At 41.6% G+C, this 18,163-nt stretch overlaps 1 protein-coding gene across 2 annotated transcripts in view; it reads right to left on the minus strand.

Annotated features, from left to right (window-relative positions):
- Positions 1-14,375: 14,375 nt before the first annotated feature.
- Positions 14,376-18,163, minus strand: part of MTX3 (metaxin 3) — a 53,069-nt gene continuing 49,281 nt past the window's right edge. Inside the window, exon 9 of one of the 2 annotated variants that reach the window (XM_075325800.1) lies at positions 14,376-15,996. In XM_075325800.1, coding sequence (XP_075181915.1) covers positions 15,886-15,996 — 111 coding nt within the window. In that variant the 3' untranslated portion in view covers positions 14,376-15,885. The remainder of the gene's footprint in view (positions 15,997-18,163) is intronic. The other variant, XM_075325808.1, reaches the window with a different exon arrangement.

An 18,163-nucleotide genomic window follows, 5' to 3' on the forward strand; every position in this document is an offset into this window, starting at 1 on the left:
TCTGTCAGTTGCTTGATCTCTTTACGACCAACATTGCGTGCAGCAGCCACCACAGCCTCCCACACACTGTTCCGAGAGGTGTACTGTTTTCCCTCCCTGTAGATCTCACAATTTATGAGGGACTACAGGTTCTCTATGGGGTTCAGATCAGGTGAACAAGGGGGCCATGTCATTATATTTTCATCTTTTAGACCTTTACTGGCTAGCCACGCTCTGGAGTAGTTGGATGCATGTGATGGAGCATTGTCCTGCATGAAAATCATGTTTTTCTTGAACAATACCGACTTCTTCCTGTACCACTGCATGAAGAAGTTGTCTTCCAGAGGCTGGCAGTAGGTGTGAGAGTTGAGCTTCACTCCATCCTCAACCCGAAAAGGTCCCACAAGTTTATCTTTGATGATACCAGCCCATACCAGTACCCCAACTCCACCTTGCTGGCGTCTGAGTCAGAGTGGAGCTCTCGGCTCTTTACTGATCCAGCCTCTGGCCCATCAAGAGTCACTCTTATTTCATCAGTCCATAAAACCTTTGAAAAATCAGTCTGAAGATATTTCTTGGCTCAGTCTTGACATTTTATCTTATGTTTCTTGTTCAAAGGTGGTCGTTTTTCAGTCTTCCTTACCTTGGCCATGTCCCTGAGTATGGCACACCTTGTGCTTTTTGATACTCCAGTAACGCTGCAGCTCTGAAATATGGCCAAACTGGTGGCAAACAGCATCTTAGCAGCTTCCCGCTTGATTTTCCTCAATTTATGGGCAGTTATTTTGCGCCTTTTTTGCCCAACATGCTTCTTGCGACCCTGTTGACTATTTGCCATGAAACGCTTGATTGTTCGGTGATCACGCTTCAAAAGTTTGGCAATTTCAAGACTGCTGCATCATTTTGCAAGACATCTCACAATTTTGGACTTTTCAGAGCCCGTCAAATCTCTCTTCTGAGCCATTTTGCCAAAGAAAAGGAAGTTGCCTAATAATTAAGCACACCTTATATAGGGTGTTGATGTCATTACACCACACCCCTCCTCCTTACAGTGATGCACATCACCTCATTTACTTAATTGGTAGTTGGCTCTCAAGCCTATACAGCTTGGAGTAGGACAACATGTATAAAAATCATCATGTGATCAAAATACTCATTTGCCTAATAATTCTGCACACAGTGTAGAAAATATATTGAAAAACTATATAGCTTTTTATTCAACATGTATTTAATCAAACATCTCTATAAAGCATGAACAAATCACAGACATGGCTTAAAAGGGAACCTGTCAGCACATTTAAGTAATGGTATGATTCTATAGGTACTTGTCCCCATTAAAATAATCCTTTTTTTTTGTTTTGTTTTACAGTTCCAATGTACCAGCCATCAGGAATCTAGAGTAGGGGCCACATGCAAATCCGACTGAGTGCACTAGGAGCTTGTCAGCGCACTTGTAAGAAGCTGTTCCTGTGCACTGACACGCCCCCATGCACTTCCAGTCTAATTTGCATATAGATTCTACACTAGATTTCTCAAGACTGGCAAATCAGATCTCTTAAAAAAAAAAAAAAAAAGGTATCACAGTTATTGGGGGACAAGTACCTATACAGCCATACCACGACTTCCATATGTAAAGACATGCAGACAAGTACCTTTGAACAACACTCAGGTCAAGTGTCTCAATTTCTCACCAATTCAAGCGACTTCTGTGGTGGATCCCTATAATCCAATCCTGTATATATTGAAAGTAATTCCTTCCACATCTTCACAAAAGGCAGCAGATCTGTCCTTCATAAATCCATGCTGGCTTATGGAGGAAATCACGTCACCATGTTGCTATTCTATCTAAATATCTTTAATCTTATTGTGTTTGTTGCATTCTACGTAGCTATGGAGATTCTATAACTTATGGTATATATTTTGACTTGCTGTGCTTCATGCATTTAATTGTTTTACTTTGCTATAGCTCATAGTGATTTCATTTTTACATTTATTTCCCGCAGGAACAAAGTCAGTTCAAGAATCTATTTGTGCAAATGTATAGCACACAGTGATGAACTCAGCCGCTGTGTGCACAGTGTTTATCACTTTTTTTTTATGCGTTTTTGAATGCAGTTTTGTTATAAAACTGTAAGCAAATCCTGACACCAGCAAAGTCAATGAGAATCCTGAGGTTTTGTGCACACATTGAGTATTTTCTCTTTGTAGATTTGGTGCAGAAAATAATTTGCAGCAAATCAAGTTTCAGCATTTTTTCATCCATTGAATTCAATTGAAATACGCATGCAAAAACACAAAGACGGGGCAAAAACACATTTTTGAACTGTGTTTTTCCTCCCAAGAGATGCAGACATGGTGCCGAAATTTCTGCAACCAAATACTCAACGTGTGCACAGCCATATATTGTAGTCTAACATTACAGTCATCAGTCTCTAGCTTCTCCTTGATTTTGTATTGTGAATATGATTTATGAAAATTAAGCTGGATTGCCATATACCAGTTGTGTCTGCCCCCTTTTTTATGCTGGAAAAAACTGATTGAAAGAGATGAATTTCTGTACTACTGGTGCTTATGGTAATGTATTCTTGTGCTTTTATTAGTTCTGATCTTATAAATGATAATCCGTAACTTGTAAAATTGTTATACATAGCTACGTTAATAAAGTTTTGTACCATCTGATAAGGTAAGGGTACTATGTTTTTATTTATGTTAGGAGCACTAGAGAGGTGCAAGTTTGTGATGAAAGTCTGCAGTCTTTCTATGACTGAAACTTCTGAATTCTCACAGCGCACGAACTGCAAACTGTCAGGATTCTCTGGTGCCAGCGGTGACATTGGGAGATGATGAAACCACACCTATGCGATTTACTCACATGCGGTTACATGGCAACTAGACATGCGTGACCTTGCTCAATACAAGTGAATTGAGTGAGGCTGGATAGGTCTAGTTGGAATGTGGCCGTAAGTATGCAAATCGCATACTTGTCAAATGGCTGCCAAGGGAGAATCCGAAAAGTGTGCCGTGCACTTGCTCTGAGAACTTAGAATTCTGCAGTTACCTTCAGTGACTGCAGACATTAATCACAAACCTAAATAAGCCCTTTAATTTTAAAATTAAGCACTGTAGCATGCCCAATCCTAACAATGTGTAATAAACTCACTGTGGGGATTCATAGCTACTTGCTGGTTCCAGCAATCACCACATGGCCACTCCACTCATGCGATTTTCATACTTATGGTCACTTGTCTTCTATCTGTTCTTTCAGCTTCTCTCAAATGAAGCAGTAGCTGTAGTCTTATGCCGGCGTCACACGGGACGATCTATCGTGCGATTGCACGAGCGATCGTACCCGCCCCTGTCGTTTGTGCGTCACGGGCAATTTGTTGCCCGTAGCGCACAAAGTCGTTAACCCCCGTTACACGTACTTACCTCCCTAACTATGTCGCTGTGGGCGGCGAACATCCTCTTCCTGAAGGGGGAGGGACGTTTGGTGTCACAACGACGTCACACTGCGGCCGGCCAATAGAAGCGGAGGGGCGGAGATGAGCGGGACGTAAACATCCCGCCCAGCTCCTTCCTTCCTCATTGCCGGCGGGACGCAAGTAAGCTGTGTTCGTCGTTCCCGGGGTGTCACACGGAGCGACGTGTGCTGCCACGGGAACGATGAACAACCGGAACACAGAAGGAGGACCGACTTTATGAAAATGAACGACGTGTCAACGAGCAACGATAAGGTGAGTTTTTTTGCTTGTTCACAGTCGTTCCTAGGTGTCACACGGTACGATATGTCTAACGATGCCTGATGTGCGTCACTAACGACGTGACCCTGACGACAAATCGCCCAATATATCGTACCGTGTGACGCCAGCATTACACTGAACATTGACAAAATTATGAAGAGCAGCTCCTCGGTACTAGAATGTAAGTATGCAAATCACATGTGAATGAGTGGTCACATAACTACTCAAACTGCGTGCGGTGAAGGAGGCAAACTGAATTCTTGCCACGGGTGCTGGAAAACCTAGATCCTTTTCTGTCTGGGGCCACCAGGAGGAATGGACTCCAGGGGCCCACAATATACAGGGTGGTCCAAAAGTAGGTGGACAGAAAATAACATTTAATTGGATCTGTGAAACTGACTTAGTTGCCCTTAGAAAGCAATCAGATTCCACCTTTCATTTTCCAAAGAGTCTGTGAAGAATAAAAAGTGAAATCTGATTGGTTGCTAAGGACAACTGAGTCAGTTTCACTTTACACCGTTTGATAAATCTACCACCTTACATATACTGTCCACCTACTTTTGGACCACCCTGTAAATGCAAATACCCGTTAGCCATTATCCCAGTTATAGTCAACAGTAATAGAGGTGGCTCCTGCATATCTACTGTGCACACACCATAACTATAATGTACAATTACGGTATTTTGCATTTAATAGGTTATTTGGTGAAAATAAATTATCAGTATGTAGTCACAAGATTGATGATCACATTAATCGGTGGAGTCTGAATATTGGAAACCTCACCAATTGGAAGAATAAGGAACTTTTATCCATGACGGAGCACTTTTATTCCCATTTTAAAATTCAGAGGCAGGTCGGATGTGTGACCATTCATCCTCTTTGGGGCAGCCAGAAAAAGCCAAGTACAGCAGTTGATGGCCACTAAGGGAATGAATGGATCAGTGAGAGGTCCATTCTAATGAGGATAACAATTCTCCATGCTGCTGATCGATGCGGGTCCAATCAGTCTGAGCCCCATGATCAATAAACACATCCTGTAGAGGGGATTACTTGTTTTCACTAGGTAACCCTGTAACTGCATCTCTGCCACTGTATAATAGTCACATGACAAGGGGCTAGAAGTTAATCCCTAATTAAAATAAGAGTCTCTTAATTAGACTGGGAGAGAACAAATGACCATTATACAAAACATAATCAACTATACCAAGACCAGTAATACCACATACAAGGGAGAAATATCACTACACTGTGACCAGATCACATATTACCACCACTTTGTGACTCAATAATACCACATACAAGGGGAAAAATAGCACCAAGCCACATAGTGATTAAATAATACCTCATACAAGGGACAAATACTAACACACCATGACCAGACCACATATACTGACAAGCAAAAGATTAATATTTCTCACCATCCACTACAGCTTCGAACATGAGACTATTTTCATTTTACATACCTTCTATGTGGTATTATTCAGTCACTATGTGGTGGAAATATGTGGTCAGCTCATGGTGTGCCAATATTTGTCCCTCGTATTTGGTATTATTCAGTCACTATCTGGTGGTAATATGTGATCTGTCCATGGTGTGGCGGTATTTGTCTCTTGTATATGGTATTCAGTCACTACGTGGTGGTAATACACTGGCAAGTAAAAATGTAAAAATGTTTTGAAGGTTTGCCTTTCAGGCTACTGTACACATCTTACCCTCCACTACAGCTTCGAACGTGAGCCTACCTTCATTTTCCAGACAATCATATTGGCTATCTCATACATATATTTCGTTTGCAATTATTTAATATATGATTAGTTTTGCAGATTTTTGTCATGTCACTGCATTTTTACTACTTTGCTCCTAAAAATCTAAAGTTTTTTATTATTTTGTTAGCATTTTGTAAATTCTCAGAAAATTGCTAAATCTACAATAGAAAAAAACCTGTGATTTTATCAAAATGCCAGCATGCAGTCCTGTATTGGCATGTCACTGGAATAAGGGTTTCAACCCCAACATATTGTTCTCAGATTAAATACCAAAACCTGGTAACATATGCCATTTATCAATTGTTACTGATGGTATAACCAATATGTCTCTTCGATTTGCTCAATTCTGTTTTATGTATTATATTCAAGAGACAAATTTTGCACCAGAAGACTTGACTAAATGACCATGTTTGGTTTTCCTAATTGTTATTGACAATTTATTTTTTTAGAAATCCAGAAAGAGGCATAATTAAGTCAAATAATAGCTTCACATACATAGTCATAAGTAGAGCATTAATATATATATATTTTATTTATGTTTTAAAAAAAAGGGGGACATTACATCAATACATATTTAAAGTTATAACCTTATATAACTTACGGTATATGGGAAAGCCTATACCTATCAAAAGGAAAAAAAAAACAATAACTTAAGGTATACCAAAACAAGGTACTGAAACATAACCATGAGGGGGGGGGGTGGTTAAGGGTGCCATTGGCTCTAGAATAGCCCCAGAGTTTCCCAAAAGACCTCAAAGGAGTCAAGTTTCTAAAAGAGTATCAGAGGTGGAAAGGATACACTTTACATCACATTTAAAATAAAATAATAATTATAATCAGAAGTAAAACAAAAAATATATAAAAAAAAATAGAAAAAAATTAAAACCGTCTGTTACATGAAACACATCTTTAAATTTGGCCATCTAAAAAGAAGGCACTAAAAAATTAGGACACCATTAAATTAAGGAAGATCTACATAAATAACCTTTGATCAGCCTAAAAGCTAGTGGATATGAGTGTTCTATGGAACTAGGCCTTTTTGTGAAGCATCATATTTTCATAGAGCCATTACATAAATAACACTTTTGAAAAAGGGTGGATATTGTCCAGCTGAATCCAAGATTAAAAATCACTTAAGCACAATTAAGATCCATAATTTTGAAGCCATATAGTGACACACTAAAGCATTTCAAACAATGCAAGTATTCTTACTCATTAAAGAAACTGTCAGCAGGTTTCTGAAATGTAACCTGAAGATAGTATGCTGCAAGAGTTAAAACAGAGAATTCAGCAATGTATCTGCTATCTCAGTCTTTTTTTTTTTGCTTTCCTGCAATGTTAGTTTAAGCCTATTATCTTTATTATTAGTGGGTCTCAGCACTCCTGAGCCATAGTCCGACTCCACCCCTTCTGTGATTCGCAGCTTCTGCCTATGGAAATGTGTACTAAAAGCCTGGTGTTGGCGGGGGCAGCTCTGCTACATGCAAAATGTAAAATCTTTCACTGTTAGAACGGCTGCACACAGTAAAATAAGTGATACATTTTGAACATAGGGCCTCGTTGCCTACATTATGCGGCTCTCAGCTGAGGTAGCAAAAACTTGCTGACAGATTCCCTTTAAGAAGCATGTAATGTTCGAAACACATTGGTAATCACTACATGGCTCAAAAAATATGGCTGCTACCTGTACTTAAAGAAGTGACTGTTGATCTTGGATTGAACGGGACAATATCTAGCCCTTTTTCAATTACTAATCATCACCTAGCAAAGATGAGGGATCTCCAGATCTAACCAAAGAAAGGGAGCAGGTGCTTCCTATCTATAGATACAGTATAAACATGCCATGATTTTTATTAAAAAAATTGATGAGAATTGTTTATAGGAGTTGCGTTTGTGTGTAGAGTCTCGAATTATATTCAAATTGTCTCTCCAGGGATGAAGGATACAAACTCTAGCACCACCTATTGGAAGTAGCAACCCTAAAAGTCAAAAGTGACCCTTTAACGAGCCTTTTCATATGACTAAGGATTTATACCAGATCAGAACACTCGTTAAAAGGGTTACTTTTGACTTTTAGGATTTCTACTTTCAATAGGTGGTGATAGAGTTTGTCTCCTTCTTAACTAGAGAGACAATTTGAATATTTCCCAGAGGGGCATTGCAGCTATAGGACCCCCCTCACTGGCAGCCAGACTGGTTTGTCAGGTCTCCGCAAGGAGAAAAGTTTTCCCCTTAGATCGAATTACATTGTTACGTATGCAGTTTATAGTGTTGCGGTACATATTGATTAAAGCCATCCATGGTACAGGGAATAACATGTATTCAGTCTAGCTTGCTTTGTACACATTAGTTTGCTGTCAGCACGTAACTAAAGCTAATGGACATTTTGCACCTTAAAGGGAACCTGACATCTGATACATGCTGATCAAACGGTGGGCAGCATGTATCAGCCATTGGAATGTTTCACTCAAACACTACCTTTAATAGCCGCATTTCAGGGCAAAATTTCCTATAGGCAGAGACCTGTCAGTCAATGCCAATGGGAGGGAAAAACCACCAGGGGGCCCGCCTGTATGGCTAGTGCATGACACAGCTCTGTCCCTGGCGGCTATTAAAATTATATTTTTCTCTGAAACACAGCATTTCAGAGTGAAACACACCTGCTTGTGATCATACAGCGTGTCTGAGACATGCTGCCGAAACAGTCGCATGTATCAGCTGGCAGGTTCCCCTTAAGACTAAGTTTTTGATGTTGCAGATTTTCTGCAGCATTTCAGCACCAATTACTTAAACTAGACTACTTTTTTCATTGAGTGTTTAGCTTTCTTTTCCCCGCTGTGGTTAATGATACGATAGTTTCAAAATCCTCGGATTTGCGATACTCGTAACTAGTACTGTCTAATACTCACGTATTCATTCCGAATAGTGTGTGCAATGCAAGTCAATGGGGAATACTCGCAATGTAACGAGTAACCCGAATGCTGTACTATTCACTAATCATGAATAGTGTGGCATTCGGGTTACTCATTACATTGCGAGTATTCCCCATTGACTTGCGTTGCACACACTATTCGGAATGAATACGCGAGTATTAGAAAATGCTCGTTACGAGTATCGCGAATCCAAGTATTTTGAAACTCGCTCATCATTAGCTGTGATTTTTTCTTTTTGGTATGTCACGTTTTGAATTAAATTATTTTTTGGGATGCTTACTGTTACTTGGTTTTGCTAAAACTATTACTAAACTGCGGATTTACATGCATTTTTTCTATTAAAAATTAGTGTTTACCTGCGGTCATTTTCCTCACCTCATTCTAGTCTATGGGAAAAATCTGCAGATATAATGCATATTTACCACGAGAGAAATTGACATGTTGCAGATTTCACACACGCACCGTAGGTCAGTTTACGCTGTGTAGAAGAACAAAAAAAGCACAATGTGCATGAGAGTTGTAGAAATCCCATACACTTTTCTGGAACTGTTAGATATTGCAATTTTGCACAGCAAAAATAAGCAGCATAAAAAAATGCACTAAATACTCATGGGAACTTGGCCTCATGGTACATTCCTGTGTGTCATTTCTGTAGTGGAAAAAATGCACCAAAATTTTGCTCTGAAAACGATGCACATTTTTCAAGCATTTGACTGAGCAAATTACCATATTTTTTGTTTTATAAGATGCACCAGTGTATAAGACGCACCCCTAATTTAGAAAGAAAAAAAAAAAATTTGGGGATCCGTCTTATAATCCACTGCTGTCTATCGGCTCAATGACGAACAGAGATCTCATCTGCACACGCGCCACCTCTGGGCACCATTTTCCTTAATTCTGCTGCTGGGCGATCAATGGACCAGAAGTGGCGCGAGCGCAGATGAGGTCTTGAGCTGAGAGCTCAATCTGCACACGCACTGACTCCGGGCGCCATTATTTGAAGCACGCACCACCGTCTTTTTCAGGTTGGCCCCTGCCTCAACTCCGCAGCGAGCGTAGCCTGACATCAGCACTGCCCACAGCATCACCAATGCCCACAGAACAGTGTACAGCCCATTGCATCGTCCTAACTCCTGTGACTCCTCACTCCTCTCCATCTCCTGGTCAGCTACCGTATTTTTCGGACTATAAGACGCACCGGACTATAAGACGCACCCTGGTTTTAGAGGAGGAAAATAGGAAAATAAAACTTTAAGCAAAAAAATGTGGTCATGACACACTGTTATGGGGCGAGGATCTGCTGCCGACACTGTTATGGGGGTAATGTCCCCAAATTCTCTACTAAGGTACCCCATCCTGGTAATGATCCTCCTGCCTTGTATATGATCCTGCTATAAACCCCCATCCTGCTTATATACAAGCATCCTGCTCATATTCCCCCATCCTATTCATATACCCCATCCTGTTCATATACCCCCATCCTGTTCATATAGCCCCCATCCATCCTGTTCATATAGCCCCCATCCTGTTCATATACCCCCATCCTGTTCATATACCCCCCATCCGGTTCATATACCCCCCCATCCTGTTCATATACCCCCCATCCGTCCTGCTCATATACTCCCATCCTGTTCATATACCCCCCCATCCATCCTGTTCATATACTTCCATCCTGTTCATATTCCCCCCATCCATCCTGTTCATATACCCCCATCCTGTTCATATACCCACCATCCCTCCTGCTCATATACTCCTATCCTGCTATATGCCCCCATCGTGCTCATATACCATCCTGGTATATGGCCTGTATCCTGTAGCACAGAGAAAAAAAAAAACAAACGTTTATACTCACCTTTTCCTCACTCCCTCCAGCACCGATCATCTTCCTCTCTGCGCCGCTGACCTGCGTGTGTGGAGCCGTTCCCCTGCAGCACGCGATGTCTTCCTGTCTGTGCCGATCGGCTGATCAGCACAGATCAGCTGACCGGTACAGACGGGAAGACATCGCGTGCTGAGGGGGAACGGCTCCACACACGGGGACGGGTGAGTGTACTGATTCACTGCACCCCGCGCTGGTAATGACGTGCGGGGGGCAGTGAATACAGCCGCACATGATCACTCCAGGCTGTAATTGCCAGGGGTGATCATGTGGACCGGCTCTTTACTATGCGCGCGTCCCCGCTCGTCCTCCCGCCCACCTGTCAGCGCCGGCTTCTGCGCTGAGAAATGGGTGGGAGGATGGGCGTGCATATGTAATGAGCGGGCACACGTGGTCACGGCAGGCTGCTATAGTAGCCTGCTCGTGCCCCCGATGACCCGCTCCACCGCAGCACCCTCATTCCCCGCAGCCACAGTCAGACCATAAGACGCACCCCCAACTTTCCCCCAACATTTGGGGGAAAAAAAGTGCGTCTTATGGTCCGAAAAATACGGTAAATTCGGCTTTTAAGATGCACCCCCTATTTTCCGACCAAATTTTTTGTGAGGAAAAGTGAGTCTTATAATCAAAAAAAATACAGTAACTCATTTAACTTAGAACGGCCTCATATCTGTCATCAGGTTTTTACTATGTAATCTGAGCACAGGAAGATGTAGGGGTCGAACAATGAATTCAGGGATGTGTCGCTTATTAGGCTGTATGGTGTCGTTTCCACACAATTAAGTTTTTATCATCAGATTATCACTGCTGGACAACAAAGCTTGTGAGCGGTTGTTCAACCGCACCCCCTCTTTGATAAGCAGCTTACTGCCAGAATACAATGTACTCAGAGAGCTGTGGTGTGGGCATGGTTAGCTTTCTGAGCTCTTCTTCATGTTACATCTAAAAACGGTCACAACTGCTGCATCCAGTAAACTAAGCAATACATTAATGGAATCAGGGTCTCTTTCCTACATTACAGTGGGTACGGAAAGTATTCAGACCCCTTTAATTCTCATTTGGTCTGACATGCACTGTGAGGTCTTATATAGACAGGTGTGTGCTTTTCAAATCAAGTCCTATCAGTTTAATTAACAGCTGGACTCCATTGAAGTAGTAGAACCATCTCAAGGAGGATCACAAGGAAATGGACAGCATGTGACTTAAATATGAGTATCTGAGCAAAGGGTCTGAATACTTTGACCATGTGATATTTCAGTTTTTCTTGTTTAATAAATTTGCAAAAATTTCTACATCTGTTTTTTTCTGTCAAGATGGGGTGCAGAGGGTACATTAATGAGAAAAAAAATGAATTTTTTTGAATTTACCAAATGGCTGCAATGAAACAAAGAGTGAAAAATGTAAAGTGATCTGAATACTTTCCGTACCCACTGTATGCTGCTCTTAGATGAGGTAGCAAAAACCTGATGACACCGCATTTCAAATTATTATGCAAAATGGATTTAGGTGTCAAAGATGAAATTTTTTTTGCTTTTCAAATAAACTCATGGATGGTCTTGTGTCTCGGGACTCTTTGGATCACTGAAATCAATCTCAAACACCTGTGATAAATAGTTTGCCTTGTGAGCTCAATTAAATGAAAACTACTAAAGAAGCAATATGGGAAAGAAAAAGGAACTCTGTTGAAGAAAATCGTAAAATACTACAATGGCAAGATATGAAGACATTAGCTTTTTCATCACACTGTGAAAACATTTGTGGCTGATACATAAAGATGGGTTTTGTGCAGATCAAGGCATAATGAGGAAGGCTTCTGCCAAATGTATTGGATTAAGTGCAGCTGCTAAAATGCCAATGCAAAGCAGCAAAAAGGCATTTCAAGCTTCTGGAGTCCTGAGGTGTAGAATTCTTCAAAGGCTGCAGTTGTGCATAAACCTATTCGGCCACCCCTAAACAATGCTCAGATTCAGAAACAGTTGTAGTGGGCCAGATTGACATGAAAACTCATTTTAAAACAGTTTTCTTTACTGATTAGTGCTGAGCAACCCTGGATGGTCCAGATGGATGATACAATGGATGGTTGGTGGATGGCCACCAGGGCCCAACAATGCTGCAATGTCAGCAAGGAGGTGGCAGAGCCATTTTTATGCTGGATTCATGGGGAGAGCGCTGGTAAGCCCCTTTAGAGTCCCTGAAGGTGAGAAAATTACCTCGGCAAAGTATATAGAACTTCCGATTGTACAATTTAAGAAAGTGGTGAAACAGAAGAACAGTGCCATCCATCGCAAAGGGGTAACATTTCTCCTTGAGGAGAGTGACATGTTTAGCATGCCAGGATAAGGAGGCTTATTAACTATGCAATGCTCCACGGGGAAATAAGATATGCAAATTTCTTCTTCAGACCGGAAAGAGGACTGTAGTACTTTTGGATCCCAGTCATAAGCCTCTCACATAGCCAAATCAAATCTCATACTTTGCATTCACAAGTGGCAAGATCCCAAAACACCGTGTCTGCAAATTGAGATTCTGGTTCAGTTTTTATCCTACTGTAAGTCATATGGCAAGTTTCATTAAAGGGTCGATATTTACTTTTAAGATTGCCGCTTCCAATAGGTGGCACTAGAGTTCAAATCCTCTTACTCTTTGAAGAGGTAATTTGCACATCCATAGCAAAATCAGCTTCATGCTTGAAAGGTACCATGTCATCCTACAAGGAATACCTGCGAGTCATTGGCTGCTATGGGCATAAAAGGAGACTCATGGTCTGGCCACCAGTCTCAACCCTATTGAGAACCTTTGGAGTATTCTCAAGCAAAAGATCTGAAGGGAGAGGTAGTTCACATCAAAACAGCAGCTATTCTGATATCCTGCATAGACATTCAAGCAGAAACTATCCAAAAACTCCAACGTTCAATGGATGGAGGAATTCTGAAGGTGATATCAAAGAAATGATCTCCTATGTTATCATGTAAATTGGCCTGTTGAGATGTGTTTGATTGGAAAAGCTTTTGAGATCAGTAAATGTGACCTCTTAGGCTAGTTTCACGCTTGCGTTGAACGGTATCCGTTGCATTGCGTTGTGTGACGGATGCAACGGATGTCTTGCATCTAGTGGCACAACGTATGCAATGGATCGTACAAAACAAAGGAATTTGTTTTGTTGGGGGTTTTTTTCTTTACAGTTTTACCGGCGGCAGACTATTGTGTACGATCAGCTGATCACCCGGCTGCCGGGAGATCAGCTAATCGCTCACAGCAGCCGGTCGCCGGGTGATCAGCTGATCGCTCACAGCAGCTGGTCGCCGGGTGATCAGCTGATCGTTCGGCCACCGAGAATGTGTGCGGGGGGCGGAGTGCCGGATGGGTGGAGCCGAGCGGGGCCATGGCGCTGAGAACGTAAGTGCCGCGAGGACTGCATGGCTGGGGACAGGCGAGTGTGTGTGTACATGCGGAGTGCGGGAGGGGGCAGAGCCGAGCGGGGAAGGGTCGGGCTCCCTGCACACGTAGCCAGGGTAAATATCTGGTAACTAAGCAAAGCACTTTGCTTGGTTACCCCATATTTACCTTGGTTACCAGCGTACACCGCTTAGCGCTGGCTCCTTGCACACGTAGCCAGGGTAAATATCGGGTAACTAGGCAAAGCGCATTGCTTAGTAACCCGATGTGTTCCCTGGTTACATGTGCAGGGAGCTAGAGAGAGCATGCGCAGCAAAATCCTACGGATTGCGCTGCTTAAAAAATGTTACATGCTGCGTTCCTTCCGCCCGGCAGAAGCAACACAGCGTCGGCCAGCGGAAGCAACGCAGGTCCATCACTCGCAATCCGTCATCCATACAAGTCTATGGGAAGCAGCGGAATCCATTAACGGATTTCGCTGTTTTCCAAAATGGCGGATTGCAACTGATGCAAAACAACGCAAGTGTGAAACTAGCCTTAATGCTGCAAATTCAACAAATGACTATTTTCAGTTCTTTACTACTTAACTTACATGTTTGGAAACTCTGTTGAGCATAATAATTTGGAACAGTGCAATTTTAGGTTTGAAAAAAATAAATAAAAATACTGTTATAATTGGGAGGTTTGTCCAATAAAATTTAATTTATAACTTATGAGTTAAACATTATACTGATACATGTGCATTTACCATTAAGGAAAATGAGAGAAAAATAGCATTTACATAATAATTTGGAACGTCGTGTAGATAGGTAATTGGCGGTTATACCTACGTCTGTCGATATTATGTGCATTGGTTTGTTATCCATGGCAGCATTGTTTGTGTGTTCATGTTCATAACCTGGTTCATTAGGTTGGGTTTTATTATGTGGCGGTATTGTTCCATTTGTGCTGGGGTTTTGCAACAAATGCAGACGACGCATATACGAGCCTTGTGCATCAACTATACAAACCCTTAATCCGGAATCTACGGATACGCACATGGCTCTTGAAACCCGAAACTTATAAGTTCAGAAAAGTGAAATAAAGCAAAAAAACAGACAAAAAAACTCATAACTTAAATGATGGCTGAAAGGTTCAAAACAGTAAAACCTATTCTGAAATAAATACTGTAAAATATAATATATCACCCCTCCCCCCGAACAATCATTATCTAGAATATACAATATTAAAATAGTTATATATTATCATTCGTTGCTGTGTATGTGTATATATATATATATATATATATATATATATATATATATATATATATATATATATATATATATATATATATATATTAATTTAGCAAAATATGCATATAACGAACATCATTATACTAGACCCATGCACAAAAATCTTTTTCTGAAAGAATAAACTATATGTCGGAGATACTGTATTGAATACCGTATAGAATAGGACATTCAGTCATATCGTATAGTTATATAAGAAATTCTTACTAAACTGTCTCATTACAAAATTATCTCATTTCACAGGGAATGCCATAAAAAAAACAGATTATCAAAAAAGTGATAAATGTGCCAAAAGGGAACATAGACATCTAGATGCCTTTCATTCCCATAGGTCCATACTTATATTTACATCTGGGACAGTATATTATATTGGACAGCATTATTGTAGTAACTGATATATTCGGTTATCTTCAGAGCCCTTCTAAATCACTTGAAATTACTGGAAGCGCTGTACTATATGGGGGTTGTGGTGGTTTGAGGATAACACGTGTTTCTCCAGTTTCTCCCATCTTTGGATAATTTTGAGTTAAATCGGGCTTCTCATGCCGGATAGTATATATTCTGGGCATCATACTAAAACTGGATATGTTTAAAGAAAGTCATTACTGAGCAGTATTTTTTTTCTCCTCTTCAAAATTCATGAAAAGCCTTGGTGAATACTTAAAGCACAGATAGGCAGCTTGTAACACAGCAGTTGACGTCTAATGGATGTCCAGCAGTTGAATATGACACTTTAAGACTGTTTCCAGTGTAAAATATCCTATATTGGTAAAAACAGGAATCCGTGATCAGTTTATTGCACTTTATGAGGATTTGGAAAAAGCAGCTTTCGCAGTGGCCACGAGGAAGAGCGAATGTAACACTGAGTTCCTGGCTGTAATTGGGAAGCACGTGATCATTCATGGTGTGAGGAGCTGGCTGGAATGGCGAGGTTCGGTAGAAGCTGTGGGTTGTAGTGTTGGCATAGTCTTTGGACAGTTCTGAGGGCTCCGCCGGAGATTGTTATCCATCTGCAACGAGGAAATACAACTCTGTTGTCTAAACGTCAGATATATACATAAAGTATAATAATTACCCAGAAGACTGTACCCTGTTCCAATTAGAATAGATCATTTACAGAGAACTTGCATGCCGTTTAGTTTTAAGGATATACTTGAAGCAAACATTTTGTTGCCTGATGGAGGCTAGAGGCCCATTCACATGGGCTGGTTCTAGTCATAAATGAGAGCCAATTGACAATATACAATTAGCAATCATTGGTATCCCTCCACTATCCTGCTTCTCCCCAACAGAGACGCCGACTCACTGCCGTGGCCGAGGTTCATTCTCCCCTGCACTCACACGGTTGTCCGCATGTGCTCCTGCTTCCTCCATTCCATGGGGCCTATGCACGCAGCACAGGCCCCCTGGGAGTAAGCTTAGGGCACGCACACACATCTGCCCTCCTGTTAAAGGGCCAGAATGCCATTTCCCGAATGTGTCTCTTACCCGTCCGTAGGCTGAGAGGCACTAGGTACTTAAGGCATCCTGTCATTAGATGTGCCTGTACAACATCCTTAGTCAATCATCTGTCTGCTAGCTAATTGTCAGGTCCCATTACCCATTCCTGAATCAGTCTTCCCATACCTATTTATCCCTGGTGTGCCCACCATACCTGTCCGTACGCACCTTCCTGGACTCAGCTATCCCGCCTCTACAACCTGTCTATACCTGTGTCCGTACTGAAACTGTCTCCTGTACTGGGGGTCAGCTGCCACAGTTCTTGTCACTGCCCTGGGAGTGGCACCTGGCATCCGCTTCACAGAAGGCGCTTAGTTAAGCCCCTCCTACTAAAGGGCAAGCCCGGGTTCCCCCTGTGGTCCAGGGTGTCCACTCTTGCTCGCCGTCTCAACACCAGTGGTAAGCGTCACAGGCCAAATCAGATAAACCAACACAAACTTTAAATTATCCAATCAGCCACCAAACGAGCCTTCTAAAGATGTGAAGAACAAGGATGAACTGACTATTCACATTACTTGTATCGGTTGAACTTGCAGATTATGACAGTACAGGCCAACCATCTAACGTGTATGTGGACCTCTCCCCGACAGCAGATGTAGAGGAAGGTGAGGATTGAGCAGTTGGATTTCATCTGCCTGATTCTTTTGTTCTCAGGGAGATATGTGGATGCCAGACAAGTCTGACTCTCTCTTCCTACTGCAAACATATGCATAATCGTATACGGGCGAATGGGAGGGATAGCTGTTCAGGTGAAAGCCATCTAGTGTGTATTAGATCCCCCTAACTCTCCCCCAACACCAGATGTCATCTGAGGAAGATGAGAAGTGGGCAGTTAGCTTTCATCAGCCTAATCCTTTTGTTCTCAGGGAGATAAGTTGATGTCAGAGAAGCCTGACTCCACCTTTCTGCTCAGAACAAATGTATGCTCGTATATGGGGGGGAACGGGAAGGATAGCTGTTCTAATGTGTATGGGTGGCTTCCTGATTCTCCCTGACAGCAGATGTAGACGAAGATAAGGACTGGACAGTTAAGGTACAGTCACACTAAGCGACACTCCAGCGATCCCACCAGCAACCTGACCTGGCAGGGATCGCTGGAGCGTCGCTACACGGGTTGCTGGTGAGCTGTCAAACAGGCAGATCTTACCAGCAACCAGTGACGCGTGGAAGTGATGCTGCGCTTGGTAACTAAGTATTTAATAATATTCTTCAAAAGAAAAAACATCACCAGAAAAAACATATAAACACATAAACAGAGCCTCCTGATGAAAAGGTTTCCCTTGAAACGTACGTCGAGCTTTTGAGGGTGTCTCTGACCTTATATTAGGCAAGTATGGCAAATTGATGTCTGTTACACTTATTATTGGCCTCTGTTGTTAAGGGAGTAATTTATTCTATTTGGGAGGAGTGGGCATTTATAAACAGCTTGAGTGGGCAAGCTATTAAATAAACTATAACTCATTGCCCCTTACTAAACCTATGGACATAGGAATATCACTCTTAAAGGAGAAGTTATATTTATATAGAGGAGATTCCTCGTTTATTCCGCTCTTGTCTATAGGAGTAAAAACCTTCCTTTTGAACATTGGCTATTTACATTGGAGCTATTATATGTATATTTATTGATATATCGATATAATATTTATATATCTGTATATTTATTATTTATCAATTAAT

This window comes from Anomaloglossus baeobatrachus, chromosome 1 (assembly GCF_048569485.1).
Source record: "Anomaloglossus baeobatrachus isolate aAnoBae1 chromosome 1, aAnoBae1.hap1, whole genome shotgun sequence".
Lineage (NCBI taxonomy): Eukaryota > Metazoa > Chordata > Amphibia > Anura > Aromobatidae > Anomaloglossus > Anomaloglossus baeobatrachus.